Source organism: Cibotium barometz, chromosome 16 (assembly GCF_041138505.1).
Source record: "Cibotium barometz isolate CiBa-2024 chromosome 16, ASM4113850v1, whole genome shotgun sequence".
NCBI lineage: Eukaryota > Viridiplantae > Streptophyta > Polypodiopsida > Cyatheales > Cibotiaceae > Cibotium > Cibotium barometz.
The window spans coordinates 12,260,293-12,279,502 of record NC_141061.1 but is presented as its reverse complement, the minus strand read 5'-3'; the positions used below and the strand labels follow the sequence as shown (position 1 = coordinate 12,279,502).

Below are 19,210 nucleotides of genomic sequence, written 5' to 3'. Positions count from 1 at the left end.
AAATAAAAGGGTTCCTCTTATAGAAACATTAAGCTTCTAGCACCTTGACATGTATCAGTGAGGCTCAAATTGTGGATAAAACTCTTTTACATTCTTGCTTAGTAGATTTATTCTCATAGGTAGGTTTCTAGACAAATGGTGCCTGTAAGGTCTTTGTTTTGGCATCGTACCTACCTTGGCTAGCCATGGTACTATCCACTCCTTCTTAGTGACCTCCTCTAAGGTTTATTGAGGTTGACGTTTCGGAGGTGGTCTTCGTCTCTATCGATGAAGTTTTGGATCTCCATAATGGTTTGAGGGAGTGGCCATGCATTGAGGCAAGAATAGTGTTGAGTGGTAGAGTTTACTTGAGGGTGATGGCCTGTACTTGGATGATGAGGCTTGTGTTAAAGGGTTTAGAGTTTCCTTATCGGGTAACCATTTTGTGGGATAGCTTGAGTGTCATGGTTCGCTTTTGCTAGTTGACTTTGCAATCTCAGTAGTCTTCGTAATTCATACCCTTTCGAGGATGATGCACTCTTTCATTATACTTTCATTGTACCAATAGGAGTCATATAAAAATTGCAAGACACAGGTTTAGTTAAAATGAAAAACTCTACTACAAAACAATCAACGGTCGTGGATTGAGAATTATTTATTGTCTGCGATAATGGTAGTTGCAGATCTTGTGAGGGGTGGGTGGTGTAATGAGACTAATGAGGTCCATGTCTCCCCACATAAGCCCCGATGTCAACAAAGGCTGGCCATGCACCTAGGTGGTCATTTTGGGGAAACTATAGGTCAAGGCAAGCAAGTTCACCATGATAACCACCTCTATGAGTACCCCCGATGTCATCCAACGCTAGACATGTAACTAGGTGATCAGTATAGGGAAACTCTAGCTCAAGGTGAGTAGGTTACACCATTGTTTGGTTTCTGCCACATTGTGAAGGTTTCTTAAAGAGATATCTATGCTTGGGGGCCTACGACCTCTTTTGGTTTTTTTTTTTGTCAAGTAATTACCTCGAGGTGCCTTGAGGTGTGCCTTAGGTTTTTCATTGTCTACCTCTTGTTTCTCCTTCTTTTTATTGTGAATTTAAAAGTTGGTGAGAGGTCCATAGTAGCGTTTTAGCTTGTTGTGAATTTGATACTCGGTGAGAGGTCCATAGTAGCATTTTAGCTTGCTAAAATTGAAATAACCTTCCATCTCAACCCCATCCCCAGGGTCTCTATTTTTACTACACCTTGTGGAGCAATTTATGTGACTCTATAGGGACCTTGGCCTTAGTACTCCAGTTTGTGTTTGGTGTTCTTATTAACACTATACACAAGTTCCATATCTCCTACCTTCATGCATTTGTCCTTTAGTTAGTCATAAAACCATTGCTTGCATCATAGTTTTTTTAAAACTATATTAATATGTATGCAAATCACAATATTTGCTTGCTTAGTTGCTCTAAGGCAACTGACCTCTTCATGAGAGGGTTTCCCTTGAGATTGTGTAAGGCTTAGAACCAAGTTTTCCATTGGCATAATTGCATCAAGCCTGAGTATAAGCTGGAAAGTTGTGTTATTGGACAACAACCACCTTATATAGTAGGCAACAACAGTGAGGTAGGCCCATAGAGTAAAGTGAAGTTGAGCTTCTAATCACTTCTTGATGTCTCTACTATCTTGGTGAGAAAGGTGTATAAAGTCTTGTTTGTTCTCTTGGCTTAGCCGTTGGCTTATGGGCAACAAGGTGTTTATACACCACAAGGAACTCTTTGAGCAAGAATTCCACCACTTCATTTATAAAATATATACCATGACTGCTCTTTATTACTACTAGTCAACCAAAACGAGTAATCACATTCTCATAAAGGACTTGGTCATAATAAATCACGTTAACTTTGGTCACAACCCACTTCATTATCAGTGGTAATTATAATAAAGTGCGCCTGGGGGCAGCTGGGCTAATAGGACTCATGAAGTCTAAGCCCCATTTTTTAAATGGTTGTCACAAAGTTATAGGGGCTAGGGGCATATGATCCTTCTCTTGAACCATGGAGAAAACTTTAGCATTCTCACAGTATTTGATAATAAAAAAATTTTGCGTTTCTAAAGAGTAGGCCACCATAGTCCAGTTTGGAGAACCTTGCGGCTTGTCATGTCCCTGGCAAGTGTCCTCTGCCAAAATAGGCTTACTCACGGTGACAAAGTTATCTTCATGAACACATTTTTCATGATGCCACCTTGACCCTTCTTGTAAAGCATTCCTGTTTTTATCAATTGATAAGAGGAGGCATGTAGCTCTGTCCCTTTTGATGGGATAGTCAATTGGGAATCCTTAGCCAAGATCTGGTGGGTGATGTCTTCACTCCATTCCAATACATGGTCAATGTGGAGCTTTCCTGTTTTTATCAATTGATAAGAGGAGGCATGTAGCTCTGTCCCTTTTGATGGGATAGTCAATTGGGAATCCTTAGCCAAGATCTGGTGGGTGATGTCTTCACTCCATTCCAGTACATGGTCAATGTGGAGCATTGGGAAGATCGTCTTCCACTCCTAGAGAGGGTTTGGAATTTTAGAAAGGTGATTAGCATGGATATGGAGTGATCCCTTTCACACAGTGCTAGTGAAATCAAATTCCAAAAGAATGAGCAACAACCATGTGGTTATGCACCTCATGGTGCAAGGTTTATTCACCAAATAAAGCAGTGCTTTTGGTCAATAAAGAAAACAAACTTTGTATAACGTGTTCACTTCTTTATAGCATACACCATGGCTAAACCCACTCTCCCAGTGGTGGTATAATTGCATTCAATGTCATTAAGTTAGTAGGTAGAAAAGGTCACATGGAAGTCCATGTTGTGCTCCCAACTAGTGCTAGTGTGCTAACACACATCCAATAGCAAAAATTGAAGCATCCATATACACATGGAAAATTGGTTCCCATTTAGGGGATCTCAATATGGGTGTGAATGCTAATGATTTCTTTAGATTTTTATATATATTGTAATGCGTGGTGTATTGGTCAAGCTAAATGGCATGATGCAATAAGCATAGGTTCACCACTCCATAGCAAATGTTGTCTTATATTAATTAACTAGGTCTCGATTGTCACATGGTTGTAGCATGAGAAGTCACTTAAGAAGCTACAAGCTTTTGCTTCCAATGACTCTCTCCAACATGTGGTCTATGTAAAGCAAGGAAAAACGGTCCTAAAGTATAGAGGCATTAATGTTTTTGAGGTTAACACATACTTTACGCTTTCCATTCTTCTTGGGAATGATCACTATCAAAGACCACCACTAGTGTGCTCGTTTTTATAAACAATTCTTGCATCAATGAGCTTGTGTAGTTCTTCTTTGACCAGTTGTCCATATTAGAATTGATGTGGTAGGCTCTTTGAATTTGGCTTCCTTCTCTACCTTAGCCTTGACTTTGTTGAGCTTGCGTCTTGTGGCTTGATAGAGCTTTGTTTGCTCAAAGCTTGTGGACTCCTTGTCACCTTTATTAGCCACTATCTAGAGTAGGTCTTATATGCTTGTCCTGAGGGGTAATCTTATTTAGGTTAGCTAGTACGTCTCATATGTGATTTCATGGCCTTAACATAGTGAAGCTAATGAAGATCTATCTCCATGGGAAGAAGATACTTCTCAGGCTTTCAGTGTGGCTTTCTTCTTCTTGGTTAGGTGACTATGATAATGGGGAAGTGGCTTTTTCTATGGAGGAGTCATTGCTGAATCACTAGCTACCCTTGGTTCAAAGTCGCTATTTGCTCCCAAAAGGCATGCTTCACTAAGCATCCCTTTTGGGATGTTCAGACTGTTATGTTAGACTCCTATGCCTTGACCCATGGGACGAGTCTTCCATATTTTTAAGTTAATTTTCAAGGACCATTGTGTTAGACTCGTTGGTGAGAATGCCTTAATCAATAGGTTGATTCTTCTATGTTTTCAAGTCCATTTTCAAGGACTGGTTGGGTGATTATGCCTATAAGTATCATTCCCAACTATGTTAAGTTGTAAGACCCTACTCCAACCTAGATACAAAGGTTTCCAAGAAGGCCCACGTGTGACATGGCCATTAGAACTAAAAACCTAAACCCATAAGAACATTCTCTCAAATTTCCCTCTCTGAGACTTCCTGTGTTTAGGGCTTAAGGGCAAGCGTCCATGCTTCTTCCAACGCGATAGGCTGGTGGGTCTTTGGGCCAGCTGGAGATGGCTCTACTCAAGTACGTGGTGATGCTGCACAAGGATGTGCCCCGTGCTGCCAAGTTCTACGCCGACGGGCTAGGTCTCACCGTTCAAGTGTGTACCAACAGGTGGGCAGAGCTTCAATCTGGGCCGTTCAAGCTCGGCCTGATGCAATCTCCCAGGTAAAGTGCAAGTTGGTTCTATGAGATGCCAGTTACATGCTTAATGATCATGGTTGTGTGCGGGATTCCATGTACATGCTTGCACAGTGAGTTTGCACAGATCTTTAATCTGAGTTCTTATCACGACTGTACAAACGTTTATCTTACCTTCTTAAAATTCCATGGCCTTATGAAAAACATTTATTCTTTGACATACTGGCTCAATGCTCACAATTTTGAAGTTCTTGGCCTTGAATTAGACATTGAATGTCAGAAGCTTAGTTGTCAAAACGTCTCAGCATGATGAAAACGTGATCTTGTTGAGGTTGAGATCTGGCGTTGACCATTGGACACTCTTACCTCTTGCTTGGATTCTTCAACTGGCATACGCTTCTCCTAGCATACCGAATGAGGTTGATTAGGATTCGGAGAGATCCTAATGTGCATGGTGATCATTGCTAATGACTATGATTAAACACTTAATGATACTAGCACAATATGTGGACACTTAAAGGGGAAAAGTGAGAATGAGCCAAGAACCAAAAGTGTGTTTTCTCTATTAGTGGATGGGCCTTTTATAGGCACCAAAAGTACATAAAAGTGAGCACCCAAGAATATTCTTTAGGATGTCCCAAAACCTTAGAACCTTAGAACCTTTCGCACACTCTATTCATTGTGGATGATTATTTTCTTATTTCTAACACTCCTCCTCAAATAATTATCCATGTATGGAGTTACAAAGCAATATCTGGCTTTAGTTTCACCACCTTAGCGTTTGACATGTTTGGATTTACTTAACAATATTTGGCTTAGGTTTCACCAACCTAGTCAAGGTGAGGCTTTACAAAAGAGTAGAGATATTATGTGAATGGCTTTGGTTCAAGGAAGCCTTTTAGAAGGCTCATTCATAATTTTTGACGAGGTTGGCCTCTTCTTTGAAGATCGGTTCTTCTTCATTGCTTGCATTACTTATTAATGATGATCTCTTTTTGATGGAGCAATCCTTTTCTTCATGATTAGGCTTTACTCTTGGAAAACCCTTTGTTGATGCTTTTGTTGGAGCAAGACTTAATCTTCATTTGGCAAGTGTAGAGAACATTAACATCAAAACTATCCAAAATCATGGAATGAGACGACATTTTTTGATATGGGAAGGTCTTACCAACTAAGATTAACTTTAGTGGCAATGTATAATCTCTTACAACGGAGGTTTGATGCTTAATGATACACCTTAATGATGAGTAGTGTAAATCTCTCCTTATAAAGATAGACAAAAACCTAGTGTGATTTGGAGTGTGATTTGAAGCTTGAAATTTCAAATAAAACTCAAAGTGATTATAGTATTAATCACTTGCATGATGAGGGTGGGTTGAAACTAATGAAACGCTTCGTTCTTCTCAACCGGCGGGTACTTTGCTTCAAGATTTGGTGTGCCAACTCCTTATACATTCAATTGTTGATTATTTAAACGAATTTGATTGATTCAAATTGTAGGCACCGATACATTTTTGAAGCCGTTTTTGCTTGCAAAATGAATCATGGTCTCTATCAGTCCATGATAGTCCAACTACAAATTCCATAGAGATACTTTGCCACTTGTTCTCTGGAATCTTTAGTGGGTGGCTGTAGTATACTCCTAGCTCTAAGTCTTTCAGCTTTATTGAGCTGACAATGGGTACGCTTACGTACATAATCTTTCACATGGGATTTGACATGTGGCAATAAAAGAGTTGGCCAACCAAGCCATAAAGACCCAGACGACATATGTGCAAGCTATTGTTATATGCAAGATCTATGCAAGGAACTCTTACCACATGCACAAATGTGGTTGTAGATATAAGATGTCACCAATTGGCCGACCATTTGGTCCATCTCTAGATTTGTGTCTCGTTCACCTGAGGCCAAGCTTGTGTCTCATGTGAAGGGGCCAGTATTTTGCATAACATGGACGGGAGCCAGACTGGTGCCACCCGTGTATGACCTGGACTGTGTTCTATCCATGGGATTGTCACGCCATGGAAGAGCGAGTATTTGTGCCGTGTCTTGCCTATGGGACTGTCACTCCATAGGGAGGCTCGTGCTTGGATTTGTGTCTTACCTATGGGACTGTCACTCCATAAGAAGACCGGGATTTATGTTTTCTGTCGTGCCATCATTGTGCCCGACAGAAATGTATGAACGGGAGATATGTCCATGATATTGTTTGCACATGCATTCATGTTTTGCATGTTTGGAATTGTTTTCGCGTGACTTGTATTCTTGTGTTTGCTTGTTTGACGTGCCACTTACTGAGCGGGGACGCGTGCTAGTGAGTCGTGAAGTTTGCTCTGTCTTCTGACGAGTTTTGTTGCGTGTGAACAGGTGGTAAGTGTATTCCATTTGTTATTTTATGGCATTATTTCTAACTTTTGTTTTTATAAGGTTGCAGGTTCACACCCATTAATGAGTGGGCGGTCTCCCCAATACTTCATGGTGTCCTTTTCTAGGGTGGGCATCCACACTTGGGCCATGGTGGGGAGAGAAGCTCTCCCTTATCCGTGTGTGATGGTGGGTGCATGGGCATCGAACCACCCTCCCTTAGAAGCCTTTAAACTGGCCGCCCCCCATGCAAAGGGGGAGTCGGCCAGCTGTTCGTGGCTCGGCCACCTTTGCCCAGGCGACTCTCTCTCTACGCTTACCCACAGGTGACTGTTCCTGCTCTTGCTCCCAGGCGATCTTCTTCTTTACCTTGCAGGCGGTTGCGCACAGGTCTCACCTCTCTTGCCAGCAGGCTGTGCCCAGGCGCCACCCTCTCTTGCTTGCAGACGGCTGCGCACAGGTCTCACCTCTCTTGCCAGCAAGCGGCTGCGCCCAGGCGCCACCCTCTCGTGCTTGCAGACGGCTGCGCACAGGCCCTCCTTATTTTGCCCGCAGGCCCAGGTGTCCTTCTCTAGCCCCTATGTAGCTGCACTCAGGCGTCTTTGATACTTGTTCTCCCACTAGCGAGCTACATGCGACTCTCACTTGCGGGCTGGCAGCAACAGCAGTAATAGAGACTTCTCCTTTCATACATGGGTGTCTAGTACTTCCGAAGGCCATATCCATTATTTTACAAGGTAAGTGGATTAAGATTTGAGCAAAGGTCTTTGGTGTAAATCTTACAAGGGATACTCTCTGCTGCTAACACCTGTTCGGTTAACACCTGTTCGGTGCCGGGGAGTCCAAGCTTTTGGAGAACCACGGTCCATGGGGAGAGCCAAGCGTTAGTACGGGAGCGCCTATTTGTGCGTGGTCTTGGAACACCAGTGGGACGCGCTCTGCGGATTCCAGTGAAGGCACAGGACCATAAAGATTAGACTTCTTCAAGTGGATCGTTCTCCTTCGAACGTCTACTACAAGTCTCTTGTTTGGTAACTGTATTCATCTCAATTATACATGGACATCATCTGGTTCATTGAACCCATGGAGCATTGTATCACTTAAATACTCCCAATAATATATCATATATTGAGTGGGGGTCGGCCCGTTCCAGCCCCAGTGCTGGTGTCCATTGATCATCATTTCATTTCATTTTAAGTTTTCAGTTGTTATTGAGTTGTCCATTCATATTGTGATATTTAAGTTGTGCTATTTACGCGTGTGGGTGTCCAACGGAGTCTATTCCCACTTGACGGGATCAGTTTCACAAGATCACAAGCCTAATTTAGCTGCGAATGCAAAAACTCAAACCCTAGGTTTTTCCATGCATTTCTTGTAAACCCTTATGTAAAAGGTGCTACCTAGGAAGAATCTAGATGCTCTGATACCAATGTAACATGCCAACTTTGTGAAAGAGTATTTAATCATGATCAATGCTATGCAACAACGATTAACACTAATCACATGTGCAATGATGACACAAGACATAGGTACATTATTTTGCCAGTTTTCTCATGCTAAGCCTTAAAGGCCTATGCTTGTTGTGAAGTGACGTTTTCTTCCAGAAGCTCCGGCTCCTTCTTGTCACCTAGTATTCTTTTCCCATAAGGAAGTTTCTCATGCTGAACTTCCATGCTTGGAAGTTATTCTTGTCCAACTTCTTGCTCACAATCTGGGGTAGACTATCAAACATGATTACTTGCACAACAGCTTATCAAACAATGCTTGTAAAAACTTTTGCACTTACAACAGCAAACGTGTATTCTCCAACAGAGTCACCTCGCATGGTACTGTAAATTTGCTATACTGTAACTGTATATGGAACAATCACACAAACATACATCCACCAAAAACCTGCAAATCTCATAATCTTTACACATATTATCTTGCAACCAAATTTGTGCCACAACTTTGCACTAAACTAGAAATTGGGCATACACAGTTACAAGGCATACGATACAAGAGAATTAAGTGCACATGTGGGAATATTACAGAGGGGAAACAAAATCTTGATAGTTGTGTAGTTAAAAAAGGAGGCTCCTTTAAATGCTCATGGCTCCTCGCACACCTCATGGATTCTTTCACCTTTGTTGGCATAGTTTACTTCTACTATAAGGCTTTTAACCTTTGAACAAATGACCTACGCTTAATTCTTTTATATCCATAAATCCCATGTACATTAATTTATCTAATAATCCCCCCTTCAAATTGATGACCCCAACCCCTAGCAATAGCCCATGGGATGCTTTATGACTTGGCCACCCTTGTGGCAATGTACATGACCCCAACCTGGAACTCACTGTAGTTTGTAGGTTTACAAAATAAGTGGAATTCAAGAAGGCATATAATGTGTACAATGGATTAGGATGCATTGTGAATCTTCCAATGATCAGGTAATGCTAACCTAAAATCAACCTTATTGATCTACTTGATCACATTGAAGGGTCCATAATACCGGGTAGAAAGCTTAGTGCATGCTCTCACTTTTCGTGGCCTCTTGCAAAGTCTTGCTCTCTCAAATTTCAGCAATATCCAATCATTTTCTTTAATGTCCATGTACCTTATATGCTTGTCGGCAGCCTTTTTATACTTAACTTGAGACCTAGCAATGGCCGTCCGCAACTTTGTAAAGGCAACATCAAGATCTTGAGCATATTCATGCAAATATTTCATTCTTGATGCGAAGGATGGGTGGCAAGACTACATTGCCATACACAATCTCTAACTGGACCTTTCTCGTAGATGCATGTGCTGTGTTGTACGCAAATTCTACAAGCGGTAGATACTTCTTCCATGTAGTCTTTTGATCTTTTGATTTGCAACATAGCACTTGAGAAGATCTAAGACTGATGAATTTGCAGTCTCACTTTGGCCATCCGTTTGTCGATGATAAGCGGATGAAAAATCCAATTTAGTTCCCCATGTTATTGAGGAGAGCCCTCCAAAAGAGGCTCGTAGTCTTGGGATCTCTATCCACCACAATGGACCATGATGCTTGAAAACTTGTGCAAGAAAGACCTTCACCATATGTTCAGGTTTAATGGTCTTCTTGACAAGCAAGAAATGTGCTAGCTTGCTAAACTTGTCCACAATTGTCCATATAGCATCATGACCTTGTTGGGTCCTTGGCAACTCCATTATGAAATCCATAGCTATACTTTCCCATGGCAACAAGCAGATTTCATAGCTATACTTTCCCATGGCAACAAGCAAACTTGGAGCCTTTTGCCTTCAAATTTCACCTTTTGGTAGGTGATACATGTACGTACATATGCTTCTATGTCCTTGCACATGGCTGGCCAAAAGAAATAGCGTTCGATCATGCACGTAGGCAATATACCTTGTCACATGCACTCTGCACTCAGTGCATGGTGACAAGATGGCTCATCATCAGAAGTGCAACAGTTGTATAGTTTTAGAACCCAATAGGATGATATTTGTCGTACGTCGTGGCCCCATTGTACATCCTCAGTCCAGGATAAGTCAGGCACGAGCTACGTAGGTCATTCCTCAGCCTTAGCGGGTCAGTCAGTCAGTCAAGTCCTATAACCCACTTGGAGAGAATCATTCATGCATGTAGAGTCAGTAGAAGCCTTAGGGTTTGCATCAGAAAGCACTCTGCATCCTGCATAATATGCATTCATATGCCTGTGCATCATTTAGAACATCCCCGAAGCCTTAGGGAATTTACTGGGATTTATCTGGTATTTTTTCCATATTTATTAGTATTTATTTAGCATTATTTGCATTATTGGGCATTTATAAATATAAAACTTTATTAAATGACCAACCTCCAGTTAGTATAAATAGGCTTGCATAGAGCCTATTTTCTCATTCAGTCTTCATTGTGCTAAGAGCTCTCCTCCTCAGCCCTAGGAGCACCCCTTGCTTTCAGCCCTAGACTAATCCAGTCCTTGGAGCCCATAAGCTTGCTTCTCCAGCCCCTTGAGAAACCCTAGCTTCAGTCAGCCCTAGGCGCCTGCCTTCAGCATCCATTCAGCCCTGATTCAGTATCAATTCAGGCCCAGATTCAGCATCCAAATCAGCCTAGTTCAACGCCAGCAAATAGTACAGCAGCTTCTCTGCGTTTTCTGTCCAGCCGTACAGCAGCTTCTCTGCGTTTTTTGTCCAGCCGTACAGCAGCAGTCTGCAGCCTCTGTTTCTCATGCGTTTCAGTCCAACAGCATCTCTACAGGATTGCGTTTCTGTCCACAGCAGTTTCCAGCCCTGAATCTGCTGTTTGCATCAGTGTCCAGCCTTCTGTGCATCATCCATACATGTGGCAGTCATCTGGTGAAGGTAACACAGCATTCGTAAGTGTTTTTAGCATTCTAACATAGTGTAGAACATCTGGTGAAGGTAACACAGCATTCATGGGGGATGCCTAATTCGTGGCTCTTGCCCGATGGTACGTGGCCCTTGCCCGACCATGATAATTGGCTAATTGTTGTAAGGGGAAATCGGCTCCACCCACTTGAGTGGGCCCCGGGTGTGTACGAAAAAAAAAACATAGTGTAGAACAGTCCACCTTCTTCTTCTCTCAGCCTCAGGTGTGCAGCCCTTCCTCATGCCCTTGGGAAGAGTGCATAGGCTCGAGATCAAGTCATCGAGGTGTTTCTACAGCAGTGTACAGATCAACCACTCTCCGATCCTCCGAGATCTTGCGTTTGGCTTATCTACAGTCCACAGTCATTCTCTCTAAAGAAATAAAGCAAATACTATCTCGTTATCGGGATAGGGGGCCCTTCAGTGGGTAATTCGGGACCCAATCTGGTGTACAGTTCTCATCTATCTCTCTCTCATCTCTTTAAAGTTTGAAGTATTGAAATGGATTGCTAAACTCACGAAACTCAGGATACAAAAGACGGTGTGAGCATTTGTGTGACAGGATCTTCCAATACAAAGACTTCCGCTGCATATCACATTGGTATCAGATTCAGATTGTCCACACACATCGTATCCTAGCGTGGAGGCATCCTTGGATGGTTAGATGGAGAGAGTACTCATCAGCCGGAAGACGTCTCCCCCGAAGGAGACCTTGTTCTTCCGCCTACAGCAGACACCATAGCTCTTCTTAGAGCTCAGAACAAGCTGCTCATGGAGCGTCTCCAACTCATCCCATGCAAGCATACGGCCACAGCCGAGGACGTAGCCCGTCTGTTTCTCAAGCATTGGTATCCAATTTGTGGTTTGCCTAGCACCATAACATCGGATAGAGATTCCAAGTTTACCTCGCATTTTTGGAGGACATTATTTGAAAACTTTGGAACTAAGTTGCAGTTGTCTAGTGCATTCCATCCCCAGACAGATGGCCAGACAGAAATTTATAACCAGTTGGCCTTTGATGTTCTCAAGTCATACTGTCATGACCAGCAGTCCAAATGGGAGCACTATCTTCCATTGGTCCAAGCTATCTTGAACGACACTCATTCATCCAAGTGTCGGACGGACTCCATATGAAGCAGCCTTTGGTCGCCGTTTTTCTTCTCTTTTGACGAGAATGGTGTCTCCATCTTTAGAGGCTAATAAAACCACGGAAGCATTTTCCGAGATCATTGAGTCAGTTAAGGACCGCTTGACCAAAGCTCAGGAAGCATATAGCAGACAGGCAAATAAGTCTAGACGAGATGTCCACTTCAAAGAAGGGGATTGGGTCTATTTGCGTATCATGAAGCAGAGATTGAAACAAGTGGGCAAACGTTGTCCCAAGCTTTCATTCCGTAGTTTTGGCCCTTTTCCAATAGTTAAGAAGATAAGTGATGTCTCAATGAAGTTAAAGTTGCCTGCCAGTTGGACAATGCATGATGTTTTCCATGTTTCTTGGCTAAAAGCATATGTTGGTCCAGAAGTGTTTGATGTTTCAGATGAACAGCAGCCAGACGTGGTAGACGAGGCAGAAGTTATTGAGCTTGAGCAGATCCTTCTTCATTGATGGAAGCATGGTTCCGGTTGACGGATTCGTCAGTTCTATACGAAATTCCGAGATCGAGGCACCCACGAAGCCGTATGGCTCGATGAGGAGTTCTTCCAGGAGTACCCCCAGTTATTGGCGGACTACTTGGAAGCCATGAACCTGCCGCCAAGCTAATCAGGAGGGAATGTCACATGCACTCTGCACTCAGTGCATGGTGACAAGATGGCTCATCATCAAAAGTGCAACAGTTGTATAGTTTTAGAACCCAATAGGATGATATTTGTCGTACGCCGTGACCCCATTGTACATCCTCAGTCCAGGATAAGTCAGGCACGAGCTACGTAGGTCATTTCTCAGCCTTAGCGGGTCAGTCAGTCAGTCAAGCCCCTTAACCCACTTGGAGAGAATCATTCATGCATGTAGAGTCAGTAGAAGCCTTAGGGTTTACATCAGAAAGCACTCTGCATCCTGCATAATATGCATTCATATGCCTGTGCATCATTTAGAACATCCCCGAAGCCTTAGGGAATTTACTGGGATTTATCTGGTATTTTTTCCATATTTATTAGTATTTATTTAGCATTATTTGCATTATTGGGCATTTATAAATATAAAACTTTATTAAATGACCAACCTCCAGTTAGTATAAATAGGCTTGCATAGAGCCTATTTTCTCATTCAGTCTTCATTGTGCTAAGAGCTCTCCTCCTCAGCCCTAGGAGCACCCCTTGCTTTCAGCCCTAGACTAATCCTTGAGCATCCATTCAGCCCTGATTCAGCATCAATTCAGGCCCAGATTCAGCATCCAAATCAGCCCAGTTCAACGCCAGCAAACAGTACAGCAGTCCTGCGTTTTTGACCAGCCGTACAGCAGCTTCTCTGCGTTTTCTGTCCAGCCGTACAGCAGCAGTCTGCAGCCTCTGTTTCTCATGCGTTTCAGTCCAACAGCATCTCTACGGGATTGCGTTTCTGTCCACAGCAGTTTCCAGCCCTGAAGATTCAGTCTGCAGCAGTTTCCAGCCCTGAATCTGCTGTTTGCATCAGTGTCCAGCCTTCTGTGCATCATCCATACATGCAGCAGTCATCTGGTGAAGGTAACACAGCATTCGTAAGTGTTTTCAGCATTCTAACATAGTGTAGAACAGTCCACCTTCTTCTTCTCTCAGCCTCAGGTGTGCAGCCCTTCCTCATGCCCTTGGGAAGAGTGCATAGGCTCGAGATCAAGTCATCGAGGTGTTTCTACAGCAGTGTACAGATCAGCCACTCTCTGATCCTCCGAGATCTTGCGTTTGGCTTATCTACAGTCCACAGTCATTCTCTAAGAAATAAAGCAAATACTATCTCGTTATCGGGATAGGGGGCCCTTCAGTGGGTAATTCGGGACCCAATCTGGTGTACAGTTCTCATCTATCTCTCTCTCATCTCTTTAAAGTTTGAAGTATTGAAATGGATTGCTAAACTCACGAAACTCAGGATACAGAAGACGGTGTGAGCATTTGTGTGACAGGACCTTCCAATACAAAGACTTCCGTTGCATATCACATACCTTGATGACCAGCATAAGGAGGAGCATGGAGCTCGTCGATAACCTTTTGCCTCATGTTGGACATCCCACATAGGCAATTATCCTTCATGACCAAGCCCAAATACTAGCACATCAATGAGTACTTCTTAAAACACAAGTTTCTTTATAGATAGCTCTAAAATAAACACTTTGTAATGACATATATACATGTGGCTTACTTGATACATTTTGTTGCAAGCCCACCACATGGAAGATGGAGTATGGAATGAAGAATTCTTAGATTGACAGATTTTTGGAGAATTTGTACATGCAAATTTCACATTGTGAAGTTTTCGTCCATTTACATATAGACACAATATATAGACAAAAATCATTTACATATAGACAAAATATCATACTCAACAATTTTTCGCATAGAATTCCCTTCCTTGCATTGTAGTTGATTAATTGGTCAACTTTGTTCGATCTATACTTTTGGTACCCATTCAAGGTCTAGCTTTACCCATGACCTCAATCAGGGGAATCCACATTTAACCTTAAGATTTAATCTCATACTTTTCCCCATTCAAAGGGTTTGTATGTCCGACTAAGTCTTGTCCATTAGACTGTATTAGTTCAAATAATATTTGACTTTTAGTCCGAATAACTCTCATCGTTAAATTGTCCTTCATGGTCCTTTTGTAAACCTTAGAATAATTAACTGGTCTATAATCATTACTAACCCATTTTGTCTCTTTAAGACGATGCTTATACATAATGGTGTTACAAACTAAACCAATTTAAATCAACTATTTCTTTTATAAATCAAACACGACCCTCAACCCTTCCATGTTATTGTAACTTTGGATATAAATTTTTCTCATTCTTTTACTTTCTCTCTCTAGATTCTTCGCTAATTTTCTTTCTAAATACTTATTCTCCTTCTTCTCTATGTTCACTATTATCTTAATTATTTCTCAATATCAATCTTATGCAAGCGATTATACTAGTCTCTATACATCTAGTCATCATTTGTCTATATTTATAGCATCTCTCACTAGAATTTAGTAATGGATAGGCTCTCCTCAATTGATTAATCTTACTTTTCTTAATTTCATCACTTCATAGAAATATCCACCTGATGTAGGTTATTTAAATCACATTCTCCCTCTGACTTGGCATAATTTACTCATTTCTCTTTCTAGAAAAAGTCACCTCCATTGTTCAAAAAATTAAACAAATTTCAATCGTGAATGTTTAAGCCTATTAGTATTTAATTAGGGATCCTATTCACCATTTATATCCATAACTTGATTAGCCGAGCGCGCCAGGCTGGCAGAGTACAGTAGTGCGAGTCTCCCGCCATGTCTTGGGGTTGCCAATGGATCCTTAGTGCTAGGCTTCATTATGGCCGAGTCTGCCATGTATCTACGGAGCTCTGACAAAAACTTAGTACACAGACCTTTGTATAAATGTATGCTCTTATGTGTGTGTGTGGGTGGGTGGGTGGGTGTGTGCGTGGTGTGTGAATGGGAGCATATATTAATACCAAGTTCTACACCCACTATTGGGCACTGATGACGTTAATGGGGATGTCGTTGACGGTTGTATCCAGTCTATACTATGCATGATGGAGTTGATGGTTTATTTTCTTGTGGATGACTACCATGAGGTTATAAATTGCACTTTCTTATAAGGTGAATTTGGGCATCTTCATGGATTCATCTAGGTATATATAGATTTTTTGGAGAATTTATAAGATAGCTGTGTTTTCTTACTTCCTTGGATGCAGTGAATTTGAACCGGTAAAGAATTATTCTTCCTACCTCTCATTTGACGTCACAGATTTGGACAGTACAATTACGAGGCTTCTAAGCATGGGAGCTGAACTGGATGGCCCTATCAAGCATGAGATACATGGAAAGGTATAGAACTTCTTGTCAATCTTTGCCACTGCCATGTTTGATGGCTGAGAGAGAGAGAGAGAGAGAGAGAGAGAGATTTTATTAACATCTACTAAAGTCCCAGTGGGTCTGTGAGACCAAGAATGTGGTACATATGATCCATGTGTAAACTAAGGTCACAATACACGGAAATATAAAAAGACCTTCCTACCAAATGAAAACAGACCTGTGCAGTACTCTACGCAGGCCCTGCATGTACAATGCATCAATGAATCAGGGAGACCTCATCATGTGTCATCTTTCCTAGTGTCAGGGTACAAAGTGTCAAAGCTAGAGAGAGAGAGAGAGAGGTTATGAGCCCTTGATCATGAATATTCAAAGGTTTTGCTTCAAATCGTACATTTTTGGAATTACATTAGTTTCTGTAACTGCCTGGTTTAACTACTAAACTACACTCTTTATGATTGCTACTTATGTAGGTAGCTGCTGTTCGATGTTTGGATGGCCATATGTTGGGCCTGTATGAACCAGTGTGATGTGAGAGATGCTGTCTGATTGATGCCTTCAGGAATCCTTTGATCTTCAGGATGTGGCATGCCAAGAGAAGAATCCAATTGAGTGGGACACTGGACTGATGTGCTCAATTAAAGCAAATGCCAACTATTGCCTTCCAATTTTGTACTTTCCCATACTCGTGTTGATGCTTGAGGAACTTGACAGAAGTTCTTGAAATCATGAAACCCCCGGTGCATGCACATATAAGCATGTGCATGCGTCCATGGCGCAGGTCTGCGCTACTCATGTTTCTTCTCAACTCAATACTTCATGGGGTTTATACATGCTTGTGCAATGCGTGTTCACACATGCAAAGCAACATGTGTGCTGTTTTAAGTTTTTTGAAAATTCTAACTCAACGCCAGTATTAAATGGGGAAAGCACAAGTTCATTCATCCCATTGTTGTTTGGGCTGTTTTTAAGATGCAACCTGTTTGACTCTTCGTATCTTAAGTGGGATTTTAGGCTTGTAGGTCAGAGGGCCTGATTCTATTTTGTGGTTTTCTGTATGCATATTGTTCTTATCACTTCGACATTTGATCGCTTGGAATCACTCAAGGTGCTTGTCATTCCACTGTGTGATCAAAGCCTGTAGCATAAAGAGGTGACATCAAGGGGTATCTCTCAGGGTGATCAACTTACATGTTGCAAAATTCATATGCATATATAACCTCTTGCAAGGCACATGCATATTCTCTCTCTCCTGTACAGGTCGTAAAAACTCTCTTCTCTACTAGTGTAAATTAGCATACTCATTCTTATTAGTGTTCTCTAGTAAGCCATTCTTCCAGTTCATTACACATGCTTGGCATTTCTCTTGTTGAGCAGGTTCTTTGCCATGGTAATGTGTGCACACAACTTCTCATGGCAAGGGGTGTAGTTTTGTTCAGATCGTCGAATATTTTGCTTTTGACCAGAAGAGAGTCCAAGCACAAGTTTGACATAAGGTTGGATAAATATGTGAAATGTAAGGAGTGTGCTTGCTGGGAAACATGGGGTTAAGCGTAAGTCACTAAGAAGATGGGGTTGAATCCTATTGCTTGTATTGGAGCCAAGGGTTGAACCCCATTCCCTGTTTGCCCCTAATCTTAATATCTCGACCTCTATGCTTTATCTATCAATGATTAGTCCAGCTTAAAAGATCATTAGAAATATCTTGCACTAAAAAATCCTTGTAGTAAATATCTAATCTAAGAGAATCAATTCTCTTTATTAACATTTGTGCATTAATCACAAGCACTCCTAGATAAATAGAATTGTATTTAAGAAATGGAAAAGAAAAGAATAATATACCTTTCTTAGCATGTAGGATTTGAAGCAGCAGCAGCTTTTTCTCCTCTTGTGGTTTTATTCTTCCCCTCAGTTTAACCTTGCATGCATTCAATAGGTTGAAACTTGTAACGACCTCTTATGTATCTTCAAAGTCAAATTATTCAGCCGCTCGCTTTATGATATGTAATGTCTTTGTAAGCTCAATTTTTCTTAAAAATAGCTTTAAAAACATATGTATTTGAGTTGTTTGATTGATTTTAAGATATGAAGGGGTGTGCATAATTCACCGAGTAAAAATTACTTTTGCCTAATTTTTCGTTGTTGTGATGCCGTGAAAAACAATGCAAGGAGAGAGAAAGAATGCACCAGAAGAAACCCGATGGTTTTGGTGATGGGGGGGGGGGGGGGGGGGGGGGAGAAGGGGGGTCACTGCATGGTGCATGCCCCTAGAATACATCAAGTATAGGTGGTTTGAAGGAAAAGAGATGTCCAAGGAGTGGTTCCAAAGCCTTAGCTAAAGACTAGAATTCACTTGAAAAGGAAACAATACCTTTGATGGTGAGGAATAACACACTAGAGATGGGGTTACATAATTCACTGAGTAAATATTAATTTCACTTTCACTGGTTTTCATCTCATGTTTGAGTACACGTCTCTCAAAAAAGCTAATCATTGTTGTGATGCGAGGAAAAACAATGCAAGGAGAGAGAAAGAATGCACTAGAAGGTGCTTAGGCTACAAGATAGATAACTCAAATTTTGGGGGACTACTCAAGTAGAGAACCCTTGACTCAAACATCATGGGAAACCAAAAGGTATATAACAAAGGAAATCCTGAAGTTTAAGATTAACTTCCGCTTGAGCATATGTGAGCAGTGAAGATGTTTTTGCGACGTCATTGCCATGCTAAAGAGGCCTAACGTCCAAGCAAGATAGACGTGTTCAATGAAGCAGTAATGATCGGTGATGCACTTCTCATAGATGAAGAAGTTATTGAGGCAAAACACATGCATGAAAACAAGCATCAAAGTGGTTTTTATGAAAGGAACAAAAGCCAAATATCTTTCTTGGCCCTTCTTTATATCATGCCTAAGCACATCTAATATATCTATGGTCAAAGGCCTGGGTCGAGGCGTTGCAAGGAACGCCTCGAGTTGTGCAAGGAACGCAGCAGTCTGATCAATAGTCGGTGGGGTGAAGATGGTGGTCGTAGCATCAAAACGCAGACCTTGTTGAAGATGGTGGCTTAGATCAGAGAACAGCAGCAATAGCAAAAACACGAAAAGATTGACACAACAACAAGCAGCAGAGATGATGACATGCCCTCGTTCGCATGAGTGA

The 19,210-nt window shown here is 41.7% G+C and overlaps 1 protein-coding gene across 1 annotated transcript; it reads left to right on the top strand.

Annotated features, from left to right (window-relative positions):
• Window positions 1–4,023: 4,023 nt before the first annotated feature.
• LOC147630371 (uncharacterized) lies at window positions 4,024–16,993 on the top strand. The gene is made up of 3 exons (XM_086810239.1): window positions 4,024–4,345; window positions 15,932–16,064; window positions 16,523–16,993. The coding sequence occupies exons 1-3, from the start codon at window positions 4,188–4,190 to the stop codon at window positions 16,577–16,579; spliced, it is 348 nt and encodes a 115-aa protein (XP_086666365.1). The 5' UTR covers window positions 4,024–4,187; the 3' UTR covers window positions 16,580–16,993.
• Window positions 16,994–19,210: the final 2,217 nt, after the last annotated feature.

Excerpts from the sequence above, each read along its gene's own strand:
- LOC147630371 (XM_086810239.1), top strand. The coding sequence starts at position 4,188 with ATGGCTCTACTCAAGTACGTGGTGATGCTGCACAAGGATGTGCCCCGT. Across the intron at positions 4,346-15,931 it reads GGCCTGATGCAATCTCCCAG|TGAATTTGAACCGGTAAAGA; the intron begins GTAAAGTGCAAG and ends CCTTGGATGCAG. Across the intron at positions 16,065-16,522 it reads AGCATGAGATACATGGAAAG|GTAGCTGCTGTTCGATGTTT; the intron begins GTATAGAACTTC and ends CTACTTATGTAG.